The sequence below is a fragment of the Cetorhinus maximus genome, chromosome 27 (genome assembly GCF_964194155.1).
Source record: "Cetorhinus maximus chromosome 27, sCetMax3.hap1.1, whole genome shotgun sequence".
Lineage (NCBI taxonomy): Eukaryota > Metazoa > Chordata > Chondrichthyes > Lamniformes > Cetorhinidae > Cetorhinus > Cetorhinus maximus.
In genome coordinates this window covers 17,361,757-17,385,819 of record NC_135905.1, presented here as the reverse complement: position 1 = coordinate 17,385,819, position 24,063 = coordinate 17,361,757, and the positions used below count along the sequence as shown (strand labels likewise).

The window sequence follows — 24,063 nt, the reverse complement described above, 5'->3', positions numbered from 1 at the left end:
AAATAAAACACTTCTGAATTCCAATGACAAAGACTGAATCAGATGTCTACACAGAATTGTGCTCCCTTGCTCACAGAGCTTAGCTCCAAACAATCTGAAACAAATTCCTAACTGTAGCCCTCCAGAGGTTAAAGCTAATTTATTAAGCTTTCTTTTAATTTGTTATTAGCCATTTCTTGCTCAAAATATAGTTTAATTTTACCAGTAAAACAAAATAAAGCTTAAGTACTAACAGATGGTGACATGCCAGTACAGTTCTTTTGCCCATGGTACTAAAAGTGATTTGCAACCACGTCATATTATTTATCATTACTCATTTACTGTCAGCAGTGTATTAAAGGTTAATAGAAGTGCCAGAACATGTACTGATTTACTTAGTAAAATTTTTGTTCCAAGGTTCAGGTCGGTTGATTGGAGTCTGCGAGACTTTCAATATTCATACATTATGAACAGGAAACCTCAGTGACCTTGAGCCACAACTACTTGAACAGTATATTATATCAGGTTTGACCTTCAGCAGCTTATAAATATACTAGATGTATTTAACCAATATTTTCTTCCATATTACTGGCACTGTGCAACACGCAGTCTGGAAGATTAATTCTGTGTGACAACATGAACAAAAATCATGTGACACAGATATTCCAAGTCTCCTCCAATGACCTTCAGCACTGTAAACTGTCAATACTAAAGGACCAGAATAATCATAGGTAGCCTTTAAGGGAAAAGGGACTTGAGTCACCTCCTGCTTATTGTGCTTTGGTATATAGGGAATTGTCTTATCTGGCTTTCAGAATCCTACAATGAGAAAATAAAAATCAATAGCTGTGGTGTTAGCAGGCATGTTAGTAATGTTTCAGCAACCTCGAAAATATCAAGACAATTCCATTTCTTTCATAAATGTCTTCATTTCCAAATGTCAGTGCTAAGTGATTTTTTTTCAACCTATCTAAGCTTATGCCAAATAGGATTTCACCAAAGTTTTTATTTCCCTTAATTGTTTCCCAATTGGATGTAGCAGGGAGTTAACTGATTTCATTACACTGGATTGTGCTGTACTGTATTTTATCATTTTGTTTTTAAAAATGTATTTGTGAGGGAAAAAATCCAAATGTAGCAAGAACAGAACCATTGTATTGTAGTGTAGAATAAGAGGTAATTACTGAGAAAAATGAAAGCTGTTCCTGCTGTTAGGAGAAATGATAAGGGAATACTGTTCCTTTTCAAAGCATGGAGTCCATTTTGATATAATTGGTTCCAGAATTATTTATGACATTAATTGCTGCATTATCGACTGGCTGTCAGCTCTTCTGGCAGTCAGTCCATCTTTCTTACCACTGCAAGCCAACTCAGCCCAAACTAGACTGACAAGCTAATTACACTCATCTCCCCCTCAATGACAAATGCTGCTCATCTGAAACCTTTCCAGAAATAGGCGCTTTTTCTTTCCTTCGAGTGAGTTCATCCTAAGCCAGTCTTTGCTGATATCTACAGGTACAGAATGCAGCTAACTCTGCACACATGATGATTAGTTAGAACATCTCACTCGATCCAAATACCCAAACACCTTGTGCTATCAATCTGAATGTCAGTCCATGATATGCTCCTTGCTTTCACCAGATTTTCTACTGGTTCATATCTGTCACTCAACCCTGAAGCCCACAGCTCTGAGCCTGATGAAAAAAAATAGAAAAGTACCTTCCACCCGCACTCTCTCTACCCCCCCCACACTTCTTAATTCCAGTGAACAAGGATCGAATGCGACACGTACCAAACTCGGAATGTCCCGCAGCCAGCTCCATTCCCTCTGATGCTGTCATCTTGAGCTACATCAGGAGCACTGGCTCAATGGCAGCGTCCCTGACATCTGTCAGAAACTTTTAAATGTCTGCTCTTTTCATTAGGATGCTTCTGTATCCCAGCCAGGGGAAAGATGACATTTTGTAGGGGGGAAACTTGTTGTAGCTCCCTCTTCCAACTGTCATTCCAAGTATCCTCTAAACATATCAAAACACGGACAAATAAACATGGTCATTTGGAAATCTATGCAGTAATGACCAAGTTTTTTTTTAACATGTCAAAGCAAAATGTGCACATTTTTTCATAGGAAGCAGCGCTACAGAAAATTTAGCGGCAGGCTATCTTTGACCTTTGTGATGTGCCGCTTCCAAAGATTGATGAGCACAACTCATATACACATGAATTCCTTAATTCTCCTGTCCTTTTTCCATTTCAGTGGAATATTTGCCATATAAAAATTATGAAGCAAAAGTTGGAGAAGGTCATTTTGATCTGAAGAGCAGTGGAAATATTCGTCCAAATTAACACCTTCATGAACAATTATGAGCTTTGGAAATAATAATAAGATGGCCTAATATTTATCCACAGCAGTTTGCTAACATCAATTTATAGTTGCATCGGACACATATTATTCTGTACCTTATTTTGGAGTCACTTTATAATTTACAAGTTCCAAGTTTTGTTTATTTTTTCTCTAATTTTTGCCCCTATGTCTGTTCTGTTTAAAGTCTGATTCAGATGGATCACAGCCGTACATACTGTACCAGCATTCTACGTATCCTGGCCCAATGGTGGTTCTTTGTGTGCGAGTTAAGGGTTGGCAGATATTCAACTGGGCAGACGGGGGCAGTTGTAGAACATCCCATCTGAGCCCAAACCTGTTTCACCTGATGTCCATGATAATGCATATCCCGTAGAGATCATTGGATAATGATCATGAGCAGCAGTTTGGCTAACTTTACCACTTTTTAATCAAAGGACACGGAGGGCAAGGGTGTGGCCATGTTACTGCCTTCAGCTGAATTCAACTAACTAAGCACAGGCCAATGATAAAAATCCTGGTATCTTTCTTATCCGAATGCCACCCCATATTCAGCACTGGGGAAGTGAGTGTGAATGTCTGCACTGCATAGTTTAAGAAACTCAAATCCAAATGAATAAAAATCCTAATTGTAACTTTCCTGTATCTGGTGTCTGTTCACCAGACACACTAAGCTCAATGGCAATACTCTTATTTAGATGCATTGCCTCAAGCTAAAATTAGACCTGGCATGTTACACAATAAATGGATGGAAAATAAATGGAAACATTCTTGTTCATTACTGCTTGGAGTTTTCTCAAAAATTTAAACACAGCAATGATTTTCTGTAAGCAGATTTTTAAAGAAATTAATTGCACAGAAACAAATAACAAATATGCATGACAAAGGCTAATGTTTAGATGACGCATTGGGCCCAATCTTTTAGACCGATGCTGGCACTGTTGATTTCTAGGCCTGGCAATGGCACAGGAAAGGCATCAGGAGTCGTAGAAAAAATAATTTGAATGATTTTGGCATTACCTTCTTCATCAGCTAACCCCATTCATCCCATTCATAGTTTAGGAGCAATCCCACATTCCTGGGGGAAAGGTGGGTACCTTGTGCCTCCCTGAACAATGCTGTTTTTCCACTCTGCAAGATAAAAGATTCCCCGTCTCAAATATGTAATGTAGCCAGGCTGTTGTTCCACAAAATATTTTTAACCAGAAAGTCATTTTAAACATTTGATATTTCAGGGTTTTCTCCCCCCACCCCAGCCCCCCTTTTCAGATTTGCTAGGATGTGCAGCTAACCAAACTGCTAGACCTATGTCAATGCCTCTCTGTAAATGCACACTGTTGCTAAGTTTGTGATTGTAACTTGAGGTGATTCATGGTTGAGAGAGGCCATTCATCCCATCTTAGTTCAATCATGCAAAGGAGTTTTAATTCCCCTCAAGACATAATTAAATTTCAACATCAATGAATCTAAGAATTGTAGCTCTGTTCCCCTCCTCAGGTGTTGATCACACCCCGTGTGAAGCAGTTCTTCCAGATGCAACCACCATTGCTTTGCCCATCCATTTCTGTGGGAAAATACCTGATGACCCAGCTGATATCTGGGCCTGTATCATGAGCACTCTGTTGAGTCCTAAGAAGTGCACAAGGGCAGTCTGTGAGACTGTTCCACCACTTTACCCTCCCTGTGAGCAAGTTCATTTGCCACTTTTCTCAAGTATGGGGCCTCACTGCTATGGGAGAATGCGCAAATAAAAAGGCCTAAGGTACAAGTTAGAAGGAATAGTTAGAAGTCAACATTAAAAATTTTCACATTTGGCTCAACTTGGGTTGATTTGAGCTCAGACTAAAAAGTGAACTTCTTACAGTTGTCAAAAATTCTGTGGGAGAAACTATGAGTCACCATTAATTATTTATTCATTTTTGCATCTTTAAAATGGATTGAGATTTGTTTTACTTTTGGAACAGTAACCAAGAGTTAGTGCAGGAAATGGCTACACCCTACTTCAAGCACTGTCCACGTGCTTACAATCCCGTGCCTGCAGTTAAGTTTGGACACTATCCTGAAGTCAAAGTTGAGCTAGAAAACTGCTTTCACCAGACCAAGAAGAATCCAACAATGTAGTGAATGCTTTTATTTTATTAAGAAGTGAAATAATCATCAGAGCTAAATAGTAAATTGCTATTAGTATGTTTTGCAAAATTGGGAACATAAATTACTGCAGTGTGTATAAGGCACAGATTAATAAAGTGAAGAATTCTACATTGTTAGCTTTCAAGCCCAAACAATGTAACATAACATTCTTAGCATATGTAAATAATACTTGTAAGAATTTCATATTGTTTAGACAGGCTATCTGCTTTACAGTAAATTTTACTCATCGCTACTCAATGTTTTCAATGGATCCAGTGAAAAATTGTAAACTTGAGATTCTTAGAACATCATCTGTATTAAATAAGACAGCACAGAGAAGTTATGTACAGAAAACGTGCATCCAAACATTTAGTTACTGCATCAAATATGACAAAACCACAATGCTGTACCAGGTAGAAAAACAAGTATAACTAAATGTTTAGACAGTGTTAAATATAAAACAGCAACATGTCCATTGTAGAAAAACCAAATACTGTACAGTGTAGAAATAGAAAAACACATGACCAAATTCAGCTCTGCACCGGTTTGAAAAAGAGTAGCCAAATACAACACCATACTGTGTAGAAAAAAATGAATTTAATGTTGTCAGATTATCTTGCTGCTGTATTGCTTGCACTAAAAATAACTGAAAAGTCTCTTACAAAAAAGACTGACCCCGAATGAATAGGTTTTAAACACAGATGAGCCCCGAAAGATTTTTTTTCTCTATCTTTTACAGCCCTGATAAATTGCAAATCCCACTTAAATTCGGTAAGAGACAGCAAGTGTGACATTAAAAAAAATAACAGTTCAGAAATGATCTGCTGCTTAAGAAAAAAGTTGCAGTAAAGGTAGACTGGGTTTTCAATACATCAAAAGTCAAAGCCACACAGAGATACAAGTACAATCTATTCAGCCTGCTAGAGTTGTCAATTTTGTTAGTGAACCGTCACTGATCAAAGTTAAAAAGAGAATCTCATCTAATGGAGCTGATATTTAATCTTCCCAACCTCAAAATAAGACCCATAAGGCAAAAGATAAATCAAGATAAAGTCCCTGAAATAATGTTGGTCAGTCAATGGGATTTACGGTTTAATATGACTATTCATTTCATCTTGTCCATGGCCATATATAAAATGGAACAGAATTTTCCCATTACTCAACAACAAGTCATTGTAATGAGTGCAGTAAGGGCTTAATGTGACTTTCTGGAACTTGGAGTGATGCAATAAGCATGCTCAGTTCAACCTCAGGTGTGACCTCTGCCCTCCCATGAGCAGCAGTTGTACCAGGCAATCCATCATGAGGCTCATCCTGTCAGGCATACAGCCTCGGTGCAGCTGTCTGTCATGGCGATAGAAGGGACCTGCTTAAAGGCAATCATGTCAATCTCTATGTGCCTGCTCAGACTAGGCTGAAAGGTTGATCTTGACAGGCATGGCAAAGTCAGCAGAAGACACTAGCAGGCTGACGTTGTATTCTCTATGTTTCTTTGCATTTTGATAAATATTCAGCTCCAATATAATATATATAGAAAGGTGAAAGCAGGTAGCCTAACAGAAATGTTCTTAAAGCTGATCATCACGGATGAATCTGTTCCCCTCTGAGTGCCTTCCATGATAGACATAGCGACATTTTGCAAAAACACCTACAAACACACAAAAAATCTACAGTAAATATATTGCATTTTAGTTTTATTTAAAGAAAACAAATTTTCACATTTTTCTTTTCTAGGATGCCCTTTTCGCTGTACATATCTCTATGCAAACCTAAACTCAGTGCTTTTCTATGACTCAGGAAACAGGAATAAAGATAATCACCGAGGCAGGTAAAGTATCTCCCTGCTCTGAAGGTGGAAAACTCCATCCCAAAGCAGATTATATCGCTCTATGGTTAAACTGGGAATAAAGTTGTTCCCTCTGACACACTGAGCACTTCAATTAGCTGGCCTGTCACAGTGGGCTGTGGAAAGACAACGCCTTTAGATAAGGTTATCTCAAGGAACAGAGCCTGTAGATAAAATCTGATGGTCTTGCAACTGGGCGATACAGTGGGTTAGAACATTCTCTTTCAGCTCAGAGTTCGAGTTTAGTCCACACAGAAGAGATGAAAGGCGTTTTTCTGGTGCCTATTTCATGTAGAAAGTGTGAAGCAATTGAGCAGCCTCAATCAACCTTTGAGGATGCAAGTCCACACAAATGCCTATAAATGTAACAAAAATTCACCAATCAGGGAAGCCAGAATGCTGGCATTGCACAGAAGTAAACTGATGGTTGGGGCGGGGGGGGGTGGGGGGGAGGTGAAAAATCCACTTTCAATTTCCAAGCTTATCGGCTGATTTGGGGCAGGCTAGATGCAATTTGGAATTTTACCTGAGTTTGGAGGGGGTTGGGTAGCAAGCGGGGTTGGGTAGCATTTATTCAGGAAGAAATAAAACTTTAGTACCATCATTCTTCATTCCTGCACTGAGCACAAGGTAAACTCACATGCATTAAATTAAAATGTTCAGTTTTAAAACAAGGTTTTCTCTGCTCCTCATCCCTGAATGTGTTGATTCCTTGCTGAGATGACTAGTCTGCTTTGGCACCTCACCCAAGTGACCATTATTCACAGCTGAGCCTCCACAGTAAGTGTTAATAGGCTATTTGGCTGTGAAGGCGTCACAGCCAAGGCCTATTCAGACCTCACCAAGCAACCACACATGTACACTCCAGTGACCTACAGAAAGAACTTTGATCTTCCCTTTCACTACCCAGGAGCTGCAAGGCCAAGCATAGCACATCAGCTGAGACCAAATAAATGAGCCTTTATACTAATTCTTCTTGACTTATTTTCTAAAAATTCACGACTTGCACAAATTCTTTACTTTAATTTACTATGTCAGGGTATTACAGTGCAGCAATTCTATTAAAGAGCATACAGCCATTCTCCATCATAAGATAAAACCATCACATTGTCTTCATCCTAAAAAGCGTAACTTAATTGAACTTGTACAAGTAGTTCATTGTGCAGTCTAAACTCAGTGCGCAATGGGGCCTGTTGACTAATGGACAAGTAAAGAACTGCAGTGAGTCAGCTCACCAGGCATACATCAGGCATCACTCATGGTTATTTTCACTGCAAACCAAGTGCCGTTCTATGCCCTTGTTTCATATTTGAATACATGTTGCTTTCATTCTTTTTGCACTCAGGCTAGAAAGTGGCAGAATAATTCACCAAGAAAGGCAGAAGAACAAACAACTCTCATCAAATATAAAAGCAAAAACTCTCATCAAATGGTCCTTAACATGGCTACACAGTGTCTTAGAGCTCAAATGAGGGAGGCAGCTATTGCTCAGTGATCTGAAGGATCCTTTTATTTTAGTAAAAGCCTTATCTTTATAGTGATGTATTGACATGTTTCATGTAATTTAAGTTTCGGCACACTTTTTTATTATTGATCCATTAATTTTTTTAGCAGTGGATGGGATTAGTCTATCATTTTTTTGCCTTTCGATGCTGGGAAGACCTGATCTCAGGAGAAGAACATCACTCACGATGATCTCCAGAAGGGATTGACAGGCTCATGGAGGGAAGTTATGATTAAACAGTGTCAGGGAGGGAAATGGCATCCTTGAAAAGAGAACATGTGGGAAAATAACAATTCACAAGATGTGTGGCATTATCATGTTGGTCTCAGGAGGGAACAGCACCAATGTGTAAGGATGATGTCAACTGTGCAAAAAAGAGATTTCATTTCCCACTTGACATGACACCCAAATGTTACACTAAACTACTGAATAATTTTGTCCAATGTACTGCCTTTTGATTGGTTCATTAAACTGCCAATTACCTTTGTTCGGCCCCCAACTTGTAAACGTTGAACGATTCTTTACATTACATACGTAACATTACCTTGCAATTTCTTTAACAATTTGCATGCAGATTTGACCCTACTCTTGCTCAATCCTTCCACAGCAAGCAAAACCATTGGCAGAAAATTGCATCAAGATGCCCAACTGTACTGATAGCAGCCATAGTGTTCAACAAAGTCACTGGGCCAAACTCAGAGAAGGACGGTAAACAGAAGAGTGAGCTCTTGCCATTTGTATTTTGACCCAGGTCAGCCAGGCAGGCAGCTTCAGGTGGAACAATTCTATTGATAAACTCGAAGCTTTAGACGCTGACAGAGGCTGCATGGTTTCAATGGGATACAAACTCACAACTGCAGGGATATCTGGCCAATGTTTAACACTCGATACCTTCAGGCTATCCGGATCAGTTCTTTCCAGAAACAATTTTGGCTTCTGCCCTTTACACGCTAGATTTATCAAACTCCTCTCCAGCCCGCCAACCCTCTCACCCCATCACCAAAATAAAATAAATGAAGTGACTTGTTAAGAACATGTTTTTGTAGGCTATGTTAACAGTTGGTGATTGCAATCTGCTGGTGTTACTGATGGATTAGAAACAGGACTGTTAACAGACATCCTGGTGAAAGAGCCACTTGATGAATGCAAGAGACTGCAGCTAGGTGTCAGCGCTTAGAATATGAAGCAAGGACATGTGGTATTAATATTGTCAATGATCTCGAGACAGGAAAACAGATCCCATATTCTCCGTCAGTTTTAAATAGATATCAAGTGCATTAATGACAAAAGACCAGGCTTCAAACAAAGGAGCTGAGTGATGATGTGCTGAGTGCACTCTGAGCTGGCAATAACGTGATCTGAAAAGACATTGTCAGTTGTGGAGACAGGCCCAGAATTGTGAGCAGTGACAGAAAACAGAGATGAGGAGAAAGATACTGGTACCATATTAGTGCCAACCATACTCGAACACTGTCTGCACTCCTAACTGAATCTGACATCATCTCCTATCACTTGCAGTACTCTCTGCTGCTCCTCCGCCTAGTTTTCCCCAGACATCATTACAAACTGTAGTCAAGTTTTATGTTACCAGCGGTTGTTCTGTCAGGGAGGTTGGGGCTCAGAGGCCTAGGGATAACCTCAGTCATTCTACATTGTGAGCTTGTAACAACGGGACACTCATTTTATCTGAAAACTCTCGCTACTTGAGGTGCTCTGTACAGCAATGTGTGAGCAGCTGTCACCTTGAATAAAAGGTCCGAATATTAAAGAAAGTGAATTTCTGGATGTATCATAAAACAGTCGGACTGTCTGGCAGCAGGAAATAAATTCCAGCTGCTGCTATTCGCCTGGGGATAAAGGTGCTCGAGCTAGTGACAGTAAAAGTCAGCTGAAATTTCTGAACTCCCGGGGTCTGAAACTGTTTAATTTTTTTAAAGGGTTGGCTTTGCAGAGAAGCCACACTAGGCGATGCAGCTGTGATTTGATAGCAAATCATATTTTACAGCTTTCATGTGTACCTGTTAAAACTAGATTTCAAAGGGGCAATAAAAAGATACTCATTTAAAATAGGAAGCTCAAATATCATACAAATAAAGGAACAATTTGCTTTATGAAAGGAAGTGTTGCAATTGAACAGTTAAACTTTAACTATACAAAGTACCAAGAAATTGTTCAAAAGGCAAGAGATGCAGGAGGGCTATGAGAAAGAACTTTTTTACACAGCGTGTGGTAATGACCTGGAACTCACTGCCCACGAGGGTGGTGGAAATGAAAACAATCAACGATTTCAAGAGGAAATTGGATGGGCACTTGAAAGAAATTAACCAGCAGAGGGTCAAAGGAGTGGGACCGACTGGATTACTCCAAGGACTCGATGGGCTGAAAGGCCTCCCTCAGTGCCATAAAAGGCTCTACGACTTGAAAAGTACACAGAATAAAAGTATAATGGCCCAAAAAACTTGTAAAATATTCAAATAATTAATACATTCCAATATTTTGTGTTGTGCTAATTCTGTTTCATCTTCAGGGTGTTTTAAAAAATCTTTTCAAAGTGAGTGCTTTCCAATTGACTGGGAATAGTGGTTAATTACTGCAGTCCCTTTAACATGAGATAATGACATCAGTGTGTGTGGAAGTTATCAGCATTTTATGCTTTTGCTCCCTTCCTTGAATCGCTTACAAGATAGTCATCAAGAAAAAGAAGTTTCCTTCCTTATTTAAAAAGTAAAACTACTCCTTTCTCTCTTCCCCCAGATCTTGTCCCTTCCCTCCTGAAGGTAGTCCACTCATACTGGATTATAGTTCACAGTGCAGCAGACCGCTAGCACTTTCCAAAAGGCCCCTCTTCAGTCCAACCAACAGGCGATTTGAATGTGGACACCATATAAACTAAGCCTAACTCGACCTCCGCACATGCAACATTTCAAGATAGCGATCAGGAGTGAGAACCTCTGCTGATTTTCCTCTCTTGAAATGTCCCACCATTGCCCTTGCAGAAAGCAGAATGTAGTGTGGGACCTTCTGAACCTATTGGCTCATTATCAAAATACATGGTGCTTTCCCACAATGAGTCTTTCACATAAGCTAGATTTGATTAAATTTCCAAAGAAACTTTAAAAAAGACTGCCTCAGTCAAAATTTCTGGTTTAAAGTGCTCATGACATATGGCAACAAGCTGTATCAGAAAATGGCTCCTGTAAGCTAGAAAAAACAATGTAGGTTAACTGGTAAGAACTGCGAGTGTTAGCAAATATATATATATATATATAAGAGCTACTTTCTATGTATTAAAGGCAACATTTCTAGTATCTGGATCCTTCCTTTGAAGGTATTGTGGTCCAAAAAGTGTTTTCCAAATGTTTACTGGCATCATTTCACCTTTCAGTTGTGCATTTTCAAAACGTAAAAGTCATTTTCTGGATTATTGTGCTGCTACAACTGAACCCTGTCATTTTCAATTCAAATTATGGTAACATGCCCATCCATTTACTTGTATTTTCCTCACCATGCCTCTCTTTGGCAGGTTTACATATTTTGGATATTGTACATATGGCTGCATTTTGTATAAAATCCTTTTCAAATTAGGGATGCAAAAATGCATTTTGGATGAAAAGGTAAGGTATTGGCAGACTTTTTAATCGCTGTAATGAATCATAGTTACATTGGTAGTTTGAGAGTTTGTCATGGGAGTTCTTTTACAAGCATGATTGATTATAATTCATGAGAATTTAAAAGATCATTAGGCCAAAGATGCTAATTTACTCCCAGGTTTCCTCATATTCAATTTTCAGAATCCAATTTAATAGTAATCTTGGGGAAAAAAAAACTTGGTTAAATGGTTAGTTATGCATATGGACAATGTACTGTAACACATGTTCTGGTCATTCTCTAGTATCCAACTATTGTGGATGGTAGTCCAAAATGACCGTCACAACTTCTCTCTCTATTAGGGTTGCCAGCACAGGTTCAGTGCATCCCTGAAGACTTCATCACATGACCTCCCATGTCCAACCACTTTGCCCACACACAAGTTCCTGCCATTGGTCTCTCAACAGATTAATCTTCGTGTGCCCTGCTTTCCTAAGGCAATTGGAAAGCAAACAGACTCTTAATTGATGATGCCTGCTAGTCAAATAGTCTTTTTATCCCCACCGCAATATTTTTTAGAACTCTTAAATGTTCAAAGAAAATGAAAAATATTCACTTTTTTTAAACGTTCTTACGCTTTTCTCCAGACTTCCCAGTAAGCAGTGGCCTGAAAATTAATCTTTGTTTCCAGGGGACTCTAGGAAAATCCTGGATGATTGTCAAACCTACTCACTATCCATACATTCCGGGCCTAGCCACTGAAAGAGCACTCTGCAGAATGCAGATTGGTACAGCCCTCTGTTAGTCATAAGATGATGCATATCCTCATTGTGGCACAACAAACATGTGACTAAAAACCGACTGGATATATCTAAATTGGAACATGTAATGTATAGAGTCAACTTAAGCCTCGGAAAAACATTGGATAGTCTGTGATCTCTTCTCAGAGCTACACTCCATACAAGCCGAGCTCATCAATACTCAATCTGTGTCCTAGGAAAAGATAGTAGCTCAAAGTATGAGCTGAACTAAGTCAACAAGAACAATCCATCCGAAGCCACAGACAAACAATGTGCAGTGAAAGCGTACAATAAAATAGAGGTGACATTTTATTAGGGGTAACAGTAGGTTTGCAAAACAAAATTAAACAAAAACCTAAAATGCTTTGTAAACGTGTTCAGAAATACAGGTTGAGTATCCTTTATCTATAAATCTGAAAACTGAATACATCCAAAAACTTCACTCTTTTTGAACATCATCGACTTTGAGTGCGGGAAGTCCCTGAGCCAAGTCGTCACAACCTGAGCCAACATGAACCTTGCCGACTGCACCCGACCTTTAGTGCGGGAAGTCCCTGACCTGAGCCAACACAAATCTCGCTGACCGCGCCCGACCTTATGCGTGGGAAGTCCCTGGCCCAAGCCGACAAGACCAGAGCTGACACAAATCTCGCTGACCGCACCCGGCCCTTAGCAGGAAAGTCTAGTTGTTGTCTGCACATAAACACTCTGAACCCTCTCCTACAAGCAGAATCACAGATGGTGCCAAGGGTAGGAACTTGTTAAAGATACCCTGTATTTATTATTCAGTGATACATCTTACATTTCTAGCCATTTTAGTTACTTTAGGCTACAGCTAACCTAGGCTTAGGCTATTGTAATGTAAGTAGGCCCAGTCCTATATGCCATATCCGAAAACTGAAATTATCTGAAATCCAAATCTGATCGGCCCAGAGGATTTCGGATAATGGATACTTGGCCTGTAATTATTAACATGTAGTTACAGGATACTAATTCTACACCTAATATATTGACAGCTGTTCACTTTAGAATCATTTTATCCTTTCCTTTCCGCCAATGCTCACTCTTTCCCTCCTGAACACCCAGACTCATGTTTTGGTTACAATTCCATGGGCAGCAACCATCTGTTGGCACCTTGCCCAAGTGATTATTATTCATTATCACGTGCATTGATGGTAAATGCCAGCAGAGTATTCAATTGTGTAGGGCGTCACTAGTTGACATCAACCCACAGGCACTTTCATCAGAAAGCTTTGATATCAGTGAGAAGGGGGAATCCCGGTCCACTTTCCCCTTCTTATCCCAGGGGTGCCTTGACCAACAGTAACTCCCTTGCTAAGATTAAACTCAAAACAGATTGAGATCCAAGATTGTGTTACATGTATAGGTTGACCCATGGTCTCAATTTTGAGTGAGTTATGACAGCCCTTTTCACAAGTGGGAGGATTTCAGTAACACGTTGGTCTGCAGGTTTAATCCATTAGCTTTTGAATTTTGTAACAAATCTCATGATTCAGAACGACAATTGTAAAAATCTGAAATAATATGAACAGGCTTTCGTAGGTTAGAGTTTTTTTTAAAAATACTGTCGACTCCAACAAAAGGGATACTGTCTTTATAAACTGTTGCTTTACCAAATGTCATAACCAATAATTGATAGAGACCAAAGATATATGCACTGCCAGCGCCAACTTGTTTAGTTACATGTCTTGAGTGGATAAATTGAAAATGACACTAAGAGAAATGTGCTATAAATGCATTTTCTTAATATGAAACCTTTACGCTTTTATTGTATTTATTTTTGTTAACTTTGATAACTTACAACTTAACAAACCAAAATTAGGTACAGATGATGCCTATTACAAATGTAAAGACTGTCAGTTTCTATTTCCATCCCTTAATATTCACTGAGGAGGTTTAATCGGCTGCAATCTGATCTGGAAAAGTTGACATTGGAGTTTTCTTTTCCACATGTCTAACACAGCATAAAGAAAAAGGCGCAGAATCAGTTCAAGGGTAGACTGTGAATCACAAGCTCGCGTGCATGCGATGAAAAAAGTTTGTATCCCAAGCTTTCAGTATAACTTATTCATGATGGTGAGGTGCAGCTTTATCAGAATACACATGAGGGGCAGCAATGCATCTATAACTGAAAATCTCAGGCCCCTTCTTCATATAATCTGTTGCTGGAAAATTGAGAAGCAGCTCAAAGTCCGTGGGAACAGAATGATGAGCTGACACACAATAATAAACCATATTGTGCCGAGCGTACAGTCATCGAGATCCTCTCGGGCCGCAAGTATATTACCTTATACAGACATGGCTGGCATACATTTAAACCCCTATACACATTAAGAACCCATTAGTCTGACAGATTAAAAGTTATCTTGAAGCTAATGTTTCCATTATGTACAATTTGGCAGTGGAACAATCAACACTTTGTTCCTCATATGTCATACTTTGTTTAAAAATGGGAGTGTATCTCCACATCCTTGAATGACATTGACATGCTCTGCTTTGATGTGGGCATGTGCTGTCTTCAGATTTGCTACTGGTGGCGAATGATTTTCCTGCAGTAGTGATGATGGAAACAGATTTTTTTTTTTGCAGGGGGATGGAGGTGGGGAGGAGGGAAAGGAAGAAGAGAAAATCAGTTAAGACACAATTTCCACTCTGAAATATTGCTGCTCTTGAGGTTACTGAGGCCTTCTGTTTAACTAGAACCTCCAGGAAAAAACAAATTAATCAACAGTGCACTGAAGTGGGTTTAATGATTGTATTCTGCATACAATCAGCTTTTCCCATTCCAGAGCCATCAATATGTCAAGGAAAGACATATCCAAAGGATGTAGCTCTTAACATCAAGGTTATCTGTTCTCCGCAAGACTCTCTCTGCTTACTGCCCTGGTATTTTACATGGGCTGCATTTAACATTTTCATCAACATGGCAATCAATCATGGTAATAATGCAGTACAAAAAAAATCAATTAACAATGCAATTAAACATTCCTTATTATCTGAAAGGGCTGAAATAATACCTGTAGGAAAAAGATAGACTCAAGGAGCACAGACATCCATAACCAGACAAGACTGAATTATGGGGTTAGGCAGAGATAGGGCATATAGTGGAGGTGCTATTTTAGACTGGATATATCTCATCCATACTGTTCATCAGTCTGCATCAACATTAGGCTTCATAGTTACTCTTCACCCTGCAGTTGTTTTAGAAAGGTATGGTAAATTTACCAAACACGTTGCATCAAAGCGTGGAAAAGGTTAAACCTAGGTTACCAAAATGAAATAATCAGTTCAGGCTGTATATTGTACAGAAAGGAGAAAATGTTAATATACAAAAACAAAAATCCAAAAAATGTTGCTTCATTAAGTTAACTAACTGAAGGCAGAAACAATTAGTCATTATATTGTTTAGATTTTTGCTTCCTTACTTACTATTTGATATGGCAGCCATTTCCCTGAGACTGTATTGCTAACTTAAATCCAGAACCTTCAAAGTTAAACTGACATTTGTTCTCTTCCAGTAAAAAATATTTAGTCCATTAAACATAAATACCTGTCATTATGATACATGTACTGAGTACAAGTCTCCAGTTTTCCTCTAATGTTTATTACATCCAAACAACTGCAGTGCCTGCATGTTTTCAACTTTAGTGTATTGATTAAACTTTTAAATGCCTGCCATATAACCTAGGGACATCAAAAAGATTAATTTGCGTCAATGTTCATCTGTAATTCATTAGCCATTTATACTCTACAACCACATGGACTATCAAGAAAATGCATGCCATTTTTCACTGTAGCGATGCTTGGAAGCAAATCTTGGCAGTTCCACTGCATAAAATTAGGACACAGGGGCCTGTCCATTTACAGTGCAGTATTATGCATTGCCAAAGAGCAACTAATTAAAGGAGCAGTAGATAGAAAAAAAAATCTGAAACAGTATTCATTTCTTATAATATGCAATAAACAACAACATAAATTGCTTGTTACTGGGAGCTGAACAATTTAAGGATTTTTGCAGCTAAGTTAACCAATTAATCTACAATGTTAAATGGGTGCTCTCAGTATAAAAATGATTTTAGAAGCACAATAATATTAATCAGTAACATGTGCTCAGTCTCACAAAGAAGGTCTTGGGTAGTCGACTTGTTTTTAAGCATTGATTTGTTCTTTTGGATAAGCAGTAGCAATGAGGCAAAACATATTTATTATTTGATGTAACTAAGTTACTGATCAAAATCTAAAATTAATTGTCCTTGTAATGTTTAAGTGTGAAGATTATATTCTGTAAATAAGGTGCACTGTACTGTACTAGAAAACAAATTTGTATGTTACAATGGTTTTTAAGTTTACATCATGGGTGCTGTAAAAAGTGTGTACACCGCCACTTTGAAAACTAATGTGATGGTGTTCAGGCCTGTTTGTCAAGACAGATTCTATGACTATATATAAACTATTCATTAATATTATTTGTACCAAAAAGTCAGGTTGTTGCAAGTAATACAACAGTAATTCCATGTTTCTTTAGATTTTTATCAACATCATGAAAGGTATCGATATAAGTATAATTGAATGAAACTCCTTGCAATGTGTGCCTTATCCCGTGTGAAAAAAGATGTATTAAAGCAAACATTCTTACTCTTGTTCCGAAAAATGGGCATATTTTGCCAAATAAATTAGTATGCATTGAAACCAGTTTTTTTCTGGGTAATAAATTATTCAAATAGTCACATACATGGATGCAAATATAATATTTTAGAATCTAGTGTGGCAGGACATAATACAGAAATACCATATTATGGGTGCTGGTCAAATGAAATCCTGCCACATTGTGCAATCTATTATTACATACGTAGCTAGTGAGATTGTGTCATTTGAATCATAAAATGTCTAAGAAATGGTGGTTAATCAATAAAATAAATCAATATTGAGTTACAATTTATTCACAAAAAATCTGTAATGGTTGCACACTTTAAACCTATTAATTACTGAACATAGTGACTGTTTGACATACTATTATGCATCCGTAGAACTAATAGCGACATATTTTTCATTACAGTCAGTGGCCTCTGGACTTTGAATGACCACAGCAGTGTCACTGTCTAAAATAGTCTATAATTACTTTAAGGGTTGTGGTACTTCTGCCCCACCAACACCCCCCCACCGCCCCCCACCCTACCATTTCCCTCCCACCCCGACAATTTCATTTAACAGCTAACTCTCATTCTATCAGAGAAATTGAAAATAAAATAAATATGGGCTAGGTATCAATAATTGTGCATCGAATATCTGTAATGTAACATGTGTACTGACCGTTTTCATTTTGTTTTTAATGACCTATGCCCTGTAATTCAATTCATAGTTTTTGAAAACATATGCAGGAATGGAATCGGTTGTTGCTTCAGTATGTATTAATTGCTTTGAATTAACCTTGAACAGCTGACATCCACTAGGATCCATTCAAACAGGAAAGAGGAAAAGTTAAGGTCTGGATGTATTAGCCTGGAGACAAATTCTATGTTGCGGTGGGGGGCAGGGGTTTGGCTGTTGAGGTTGGCAAATCAGGAAGAACTGGTTTCTCGAATGTCCTGCATAATTTAATAACAAGGCTGCTTTAAATTATTTTCTGTGGTGTTCCCACCTACAGGCAAACTGGTTGATGGGCTCGAGTCCTTTTGTGAGGGAAGGGCCAAAGCTTACAGGAGCAGGTAGATTGTATTGGGGGAATGAGTAATTGGGGAAAAGATCATGGTGGTGGTCAGATGTGGGGCCTGATGGTAGTTGGGGTTAATGGAAAGTTAACCAGGGATAGGCGGAGTGGGCGGCAGATGGGGGTCCCACATCACGTCCTATTTTCAGGTACTGTACAGCAGTCCTAGAATGAGCATGGGATGCTTAATTACATTTGGAATAATCTTCTGAGAAGTATAATGAAAACTGACTAATTTAAACTTAAATGCAATATAAATGGGGGGAGATTGGGAAATCTGCTTTGCTTGGGTCTTGCTGAAAAAGTACATTAAAGTGGCACAGATCACTATGATAAGGGTATTATTTGCAATGCTTACAACTAGGCCCAAATAAAATCAATGGTAGAGGTCTCCTTCACAAGTATCAGCTTAAGATGTAGTGGCGACTAGAATGCTAAAATCTTCTAAATGTAGGTACCTTCAAATTCCTTACTGAAATAACATTCCCAGTTCACCCATCCTTGAATCCTTAAAAATTAATTGTTTCAAAATGAGCTCAGATGAAATGCACATTCCCTATTGTAATTATGGGGAGGCAATGGCAAAGTGGCATTGTCACTGGGCTGGTATTCCAGACACCCAGGGTCATTCTCTGGGTTCCAATCCCATGGTAGATGGTGAAGTTTGAATGCAATAAAAATCTGGAATTACAAGTCGATTGACCATTGCTGATTGTCGATCTGGGTCACTAAGGTCCTTTAGGGAAGGAAATCTGCCGTCCTTAGCTGACCTGGTCTACATGTGACTCCAGACCCACCGCAATGTGGTTGACTCTTAAATACCCTCTGAATGATGGCGATGGGCAATAAATGCTGGCCTAGCCAGCGACACCCACATCAAATGAATGAACGAAAAGAAATTATAGTTGTCATGACAGCTTCTGAGGGTAGGACCTTTTTACTCAATTGTGGAGAGAATGCAGTGCAGATTTGGAAAACAATGGAGTGAATTTTATTTTGGAAATTGGGCACGCAGTCCCCCTGTGCTTACGTAAAATCCAGCATGATGACATCGGGTCACCAATCCAATGTCATCACACCAACCTCTGATAAAACGATGGACAACCCAATCGCCTGCCATTGTACCTGACCCACTGGATTTTTCGGGTGTCGGATGTAAAAAGGTTTGGGAGTCTTTTCTGTCAGCGAAAATGAGGTGGCACAAGGGTAGCAGACAAGATCTGCCACCGGGGCCAGCAGTTTCTGTGTGGGAAGGCGGCGGTATCTGTATGATCTTTAATGACATTTCAAAATATTTTCTGCGCCTTCAAAATGATTAATAAAGACCAATTCTGAGAGCAGAAGGACTTTATAATTCTAACCGCGACTTTGGCATTCCCCTACTGCTGCATGACATACTGGCCTGCAGAGCCGATTCTTGGGGCCCTCACACCAAGGGCTGAATTTTCCCAGAATTGCACTAAGTGCGGTAGCGGGTGAGTAAAATGGAGTCCTACCCACATCGTATAATCCCGACCCTGCCTCATTATATATTCACTCCCACGAAACACGCTGTTTCCATGGCGGGCGGGCTCTCATTCGCCGGCTCGCTATCACCCCGCTGTTGCATCATGCCGGCCGCCATTTTCAAAAGGCAGCTGCCAGCAAAGCGCTTATCGCCACCAGCTCACCACCACTGCCTGGGAGACATGGCCAGCAAAGGCAAAAAGACTGCAGCCCCCCCGCTTCAACGACGGGTCCCCTGAGCGACTGCTGGATGCCGTGGAGGCCCCACCAGGATGTGCTCTACCCCCGCTCTGACCACAGGATGGGCAGCAATGTCACCAACACGGCTTGGGAGGCGGTGGCAGCGGTGGTCAGTGCCAACGCCCTTCAGAAGAGGACAGCCACCCAGTGCCGCAAAAGGATGAATGGTCTCCTCCGTTCCACCAGGGTAAGTCACTCTTCATCACTCCCGACTCACACACTCACAAACCCATCACACATCCACAGGGTCCTCACTCACTGCCAGTGCAAGGGACATCACCATTCACTCGCTCACACACACCGTCATTGTCCTCATCCCGTCCATGGGACCACTCACCACCCACATAGGCCAGGCATACTTATCATCTGGCCCGGCAGGTGTCCTGATGCACTCTCCCCATCTCTATCCATGCAGGACAAACTGGCTCACAACAGGAGGGAAAGGTCACAGGCAGGTGGAGGGATGCCGGAATTCAATGTTCTGACAGAATTCGAAAACAGAGCCATCCAGCTGGCCGGCGATGACCGGGACCGGTCCTGTGCTGATGGTGAGGTCCGTGCTGCTCTACCAAGTGAGGATCCAGCAGTGCAACATCCATCAGACAACCAGGCTGTGGGTGATGTGTCCTCTTTCACAGGCCACTGCCATGCGCTATGTATCTCTCCTTGCTTCCACAGGCACATCTGGGAAACAGTCGACGGAGTCCACAACCCAGAGCCTTGAATCAAGCTCCGAAGAAACCTCTGAAGAGGAATCTGAAGGCGCCCTCCCTGAAGTCCCATCACAGCGCTCACCCACACCCTCCACCAGCGCAGAGAGACACACATCTTGGTGGGACCTAGCTATAGAGTAGCCTTGGGAACACAATCTGGTGAGCACATCGCGCTTTCTGATCCACAGCAGGCGAAGGCAGGGGCTTCCCAGGTCCCCGGCACTCGGAGGATTGCTGGAGGCCAGAACGTTGCTGAGTCCGAGTCAGAGGATGAGCCTCTGGGCTTGGTCATGGCACAGTTGCTGGAGCTGCAAAGGTAAGCTCGGAGACATTAGGAAGGAATGGCCGCTGCACTCTAGGACATCACTCCTGCACTGCTGCACGGGCTTAGCTCCATCTCTGATGCCATAGTTGGCCTTCAACAGTGTGTGTGTGAGTGGGGTGCTGGGCAGCTCAATCTCACTGCAGCTACCTCTTCTGCTCACGGAGTCAGCCAGGGGACCTCGGGCACCCATAGGGAGGAGGATCAGCAGGTGAATGCTCCGGGCCCATCCACCCAGGTGACTCTGGGAGTGACCGGACCATCTGACTCCCCTCTTCCTGTGACCTCCGCAGATCCAGCTTCACATGCTGAGGAGGGTGCCACTGCCACACAGCAGGACCCCGAAAGCAGGCCGGGGACCTCCAAGTCTCAGCCCTCCAGAGGACGCCCACCAAGGTCATCACAGACAGGGTGTCACAGTCAGCAGGCTGCCTCCACCTCCGCTGTGGATGTCCAGGGAAACCAAGACATAGCGGCAGGGTTAGGAAAGTTAAGGACAATTAGTTGCGCAGCCTGTGCATGGGTGTTAATCACTTGTACATAATGTTCACTATTGTCAATACACCCCCAAGAATGTCTCCCTGCCTATGGCTCCTTGTTCTGATGAGCAGTGTTCTTGTCACTCAGATGTGAAACCTTTCTGCACAAGATAAAGGCAGGTGTCTCAGTCCAGGGCCTCTTCCCTGTGTCTGTGCAGCCTTCAGACCAAAGTGATGGTCCAGCCTCACACTCCCTGGAAACATTACTGATGCCTGCACCTCGGCAGTGCTTGTCATTACTGTCAGAATGTAATGGGCAGATGCCACAGAGTTCTCTCATACGTTCTCTGTGCTCTCAGCACCTTTAAGATGGGGCTGGCCCCCATCACACCAGTATCTGTGACCAGTGATGCTGTGCACCAGCTCCTGAAAGGCTGAGGTGCTGAAGGTGGACACAGCACCATATACATCTAAAGTTTCATGTCTGTAGCTCTGAGATGGCCCTGACCATGGCGCGCAAGCGAGCTGCCCTCAGCCAGACAGGAGTCAGACATTCTCAGAGGCCATATGAAGGTCTATGGAGTGTCCTCACTGCATGTCATCATCATCTTTCTGTGATCATGTGACTATTAAGGCCTTCACTGCAACTCCATAACAGGAGCGTTCTCTCAGAGGGTATTGGTGTTGGGATACGCCAGACTGGAGTCAAACGTTCACAACTGCAATGTGAGGATATATGGGGACACCTCACTGCATGTCAACATCATCCTCCACAAACCTGGCATCTATGAGGGCCTCCCAAGTGTGCCTGCCTCATCTAACCAGTGCGAGAGCCTCAACCACATCATCGTCACCACCGAGGACCCCCTCACTCTCATCCCCGTCAGCGTCCTCCTCATCGGTGCAGACATGACGCTCTTCCATCTCCTCCACGACCAGCTCCTCACCCTGTTGCAGGTTGTAAAGGGTGCAGCGGACGACAACGATGTGTGACACCCTCTGCGGACTGTATTGCAGGGCTCCACCAAACCAGTCCAGGCATTGGAATGGCATCTTCAGCATCCCGATGGTCTGCTCCACCAAGTTGCGAGCTGCTGCATGAGCCTCATTAGAGTGTTGCTCTGCTGCAGTCTGAGGCCGCTGCACGGGTGACATCAGCCTTGGCCTCTGCGGGTAGCCCCAACCCTGCAGCCTCTGTGGACCCTGGAAGACTGCAGGGATCTGCGAGCGACTCAGGGTATAGGAGTCGTACACACTCCCTGGAAACTGTGCACATACCTGCAGGATGCGTTTCTGGTGGTCGGATACCAGCTGCATGTTCAGTGAGTGGAAGCCCTTACGGTTGATGAAGTCCATTGAGTGTAGCGATGGGGACCTGAGCACCACATGAGTACAGTCAATCGCAACCTGCACCAGTGGGAATCCCGAGATCAGGGTGAATCCAATGGCCCTTGCATCCTGGCTGTCCTGGTCCCGGGCGAAATGCACAAAGTTGTTGCAATGGAGAAGATGGCATCCGTGGCCTCATGGGTGCATTTGTGGGCGGTGGATTGTGAAATCCCGCAGAGGTCACCTGTGGAGCCCTGAAAGGAGCCACTGGCATAGAAATTGAGCGCCGTGGTCACTTTCACAGCCACTGGCAGTGGATGCCCTCCATGTTCCATTGGTGCCAAGTCCTGCAGTGAGGGACAGATGTGAGCCACCAGGTCCCTAGACATGCGCAGTCGTCGGCGACACTGGTTCTCAGTCATCTGGAGGAATGGCACGTGGCCTCTATAGACCCTGAGTGTCGCCAGGCGCTGACCAGCCACGGCTCACTGTCACTCCGGGGCAGCGTGTGCAGGAGCCCCTGCTGCCCCTTCTTCATGAGGCTGCTGCTCCTGCCTTTGCGCGACCCAGTGCCTCAGTCATTCTCTCCTCCGTCTCCTACGGTCTCTGTAGGCCATCAGGCATACAGCTAGGTCACCGGGATCCATGATTCTGACATGGTCCTGTTGCATGAAAGAGAGAGAGAGACGTGGCCATCATGGCTGTACTTAGCACCTTTCCTGACCCTGTGTGACTGCCCCTTAATGCTTCCTGGAGAGTGCTGGTCAACCCTCGGATGGCCAGAGATGAGTGCGCTGCATGGCTGCCCTGTCAACCTGCGACATGGGGGATACTGGTCCAAACCAGGGTGCTGAGTTTGCAAGGGGCTGTGAGCACCTCCAGCAGTGACCGCTACACGGCCAGTGTTGGTGAGGAGATTGTACAACGTGTGCAGTCCAACTGCTCTGTGGTTCAATAAAGTGGTGGCAGGGTCGACGTCTGTGCCGGGGGTGGGGGGGTTAAGGTATGGAGCGCTTGGTGACCCTTTGGTACCTCCACGATGCTTGCGTGGGCCGGCAGGCTAGGAGCCTGACCCCAATCATATCACTGTGGCTGTGCCTGATCTGTCTTAGTTGTAAAGGCATGGTCAGTTTATACAGGTGTGCATAATGCATGGCCGCTTCCCTCACTCACCCTGCCCCCCCAGCCTGCACGTGGGATGCAGCGTCAGGGCAGTACTTGGCGTCCCCCCCCACTCCAGCGCTCACCCCAGACACACCCCACCCCTCAGCAGTCGCCTGCGGGGCCAGGCATCAGCTTCCCCCACCCCCTGGCGCCCCTGAGGCCTGTAAACGACAGGCGAGCTGTGGAGACGCTGCTGTTCACTCACCTCAGTTCCCCCAAAGTGAAGGCCGCCAGGTGCACGTTGCCTGCGCGCTGTTGTGAAACACGTCGGTGTGTTTTCCCACCAACGTGGACGGACGATATGGCGGGGTTCCAAGAGCCTGGCGGGATGGCCTTTTAATTATCTGCTAATGGATTACAATTAGCTCCCCGC

General features: G+C 42.4%; 1 protein-coding gene across 1 annotated transcript in view; it reads right to left on the bottom strand.

Moving 5' to 3' along the window:
* Window positions 1–4,459: 4,459 nt before the first annotated feature.
* lrmda (leucine rich melanocyte differentiation associated) overlaps window positions 4,460–24,063 on the bottom strand; it is a 1,010,599-nt gene continuing 990,995 nt past the window's right edge. The window contains exon 8 of the mRNA XM_078530808.1: window positions 4,460–6,119. Coding sequence (XP_078386934.1) covers window positions 6,040–6,119 — 80 coding nt within the window. The 3' untranslated portion in view covers window positions 4,460–6,039. The remainder of the gene's footprint in view (window positions 6,120–24,063) is intronic.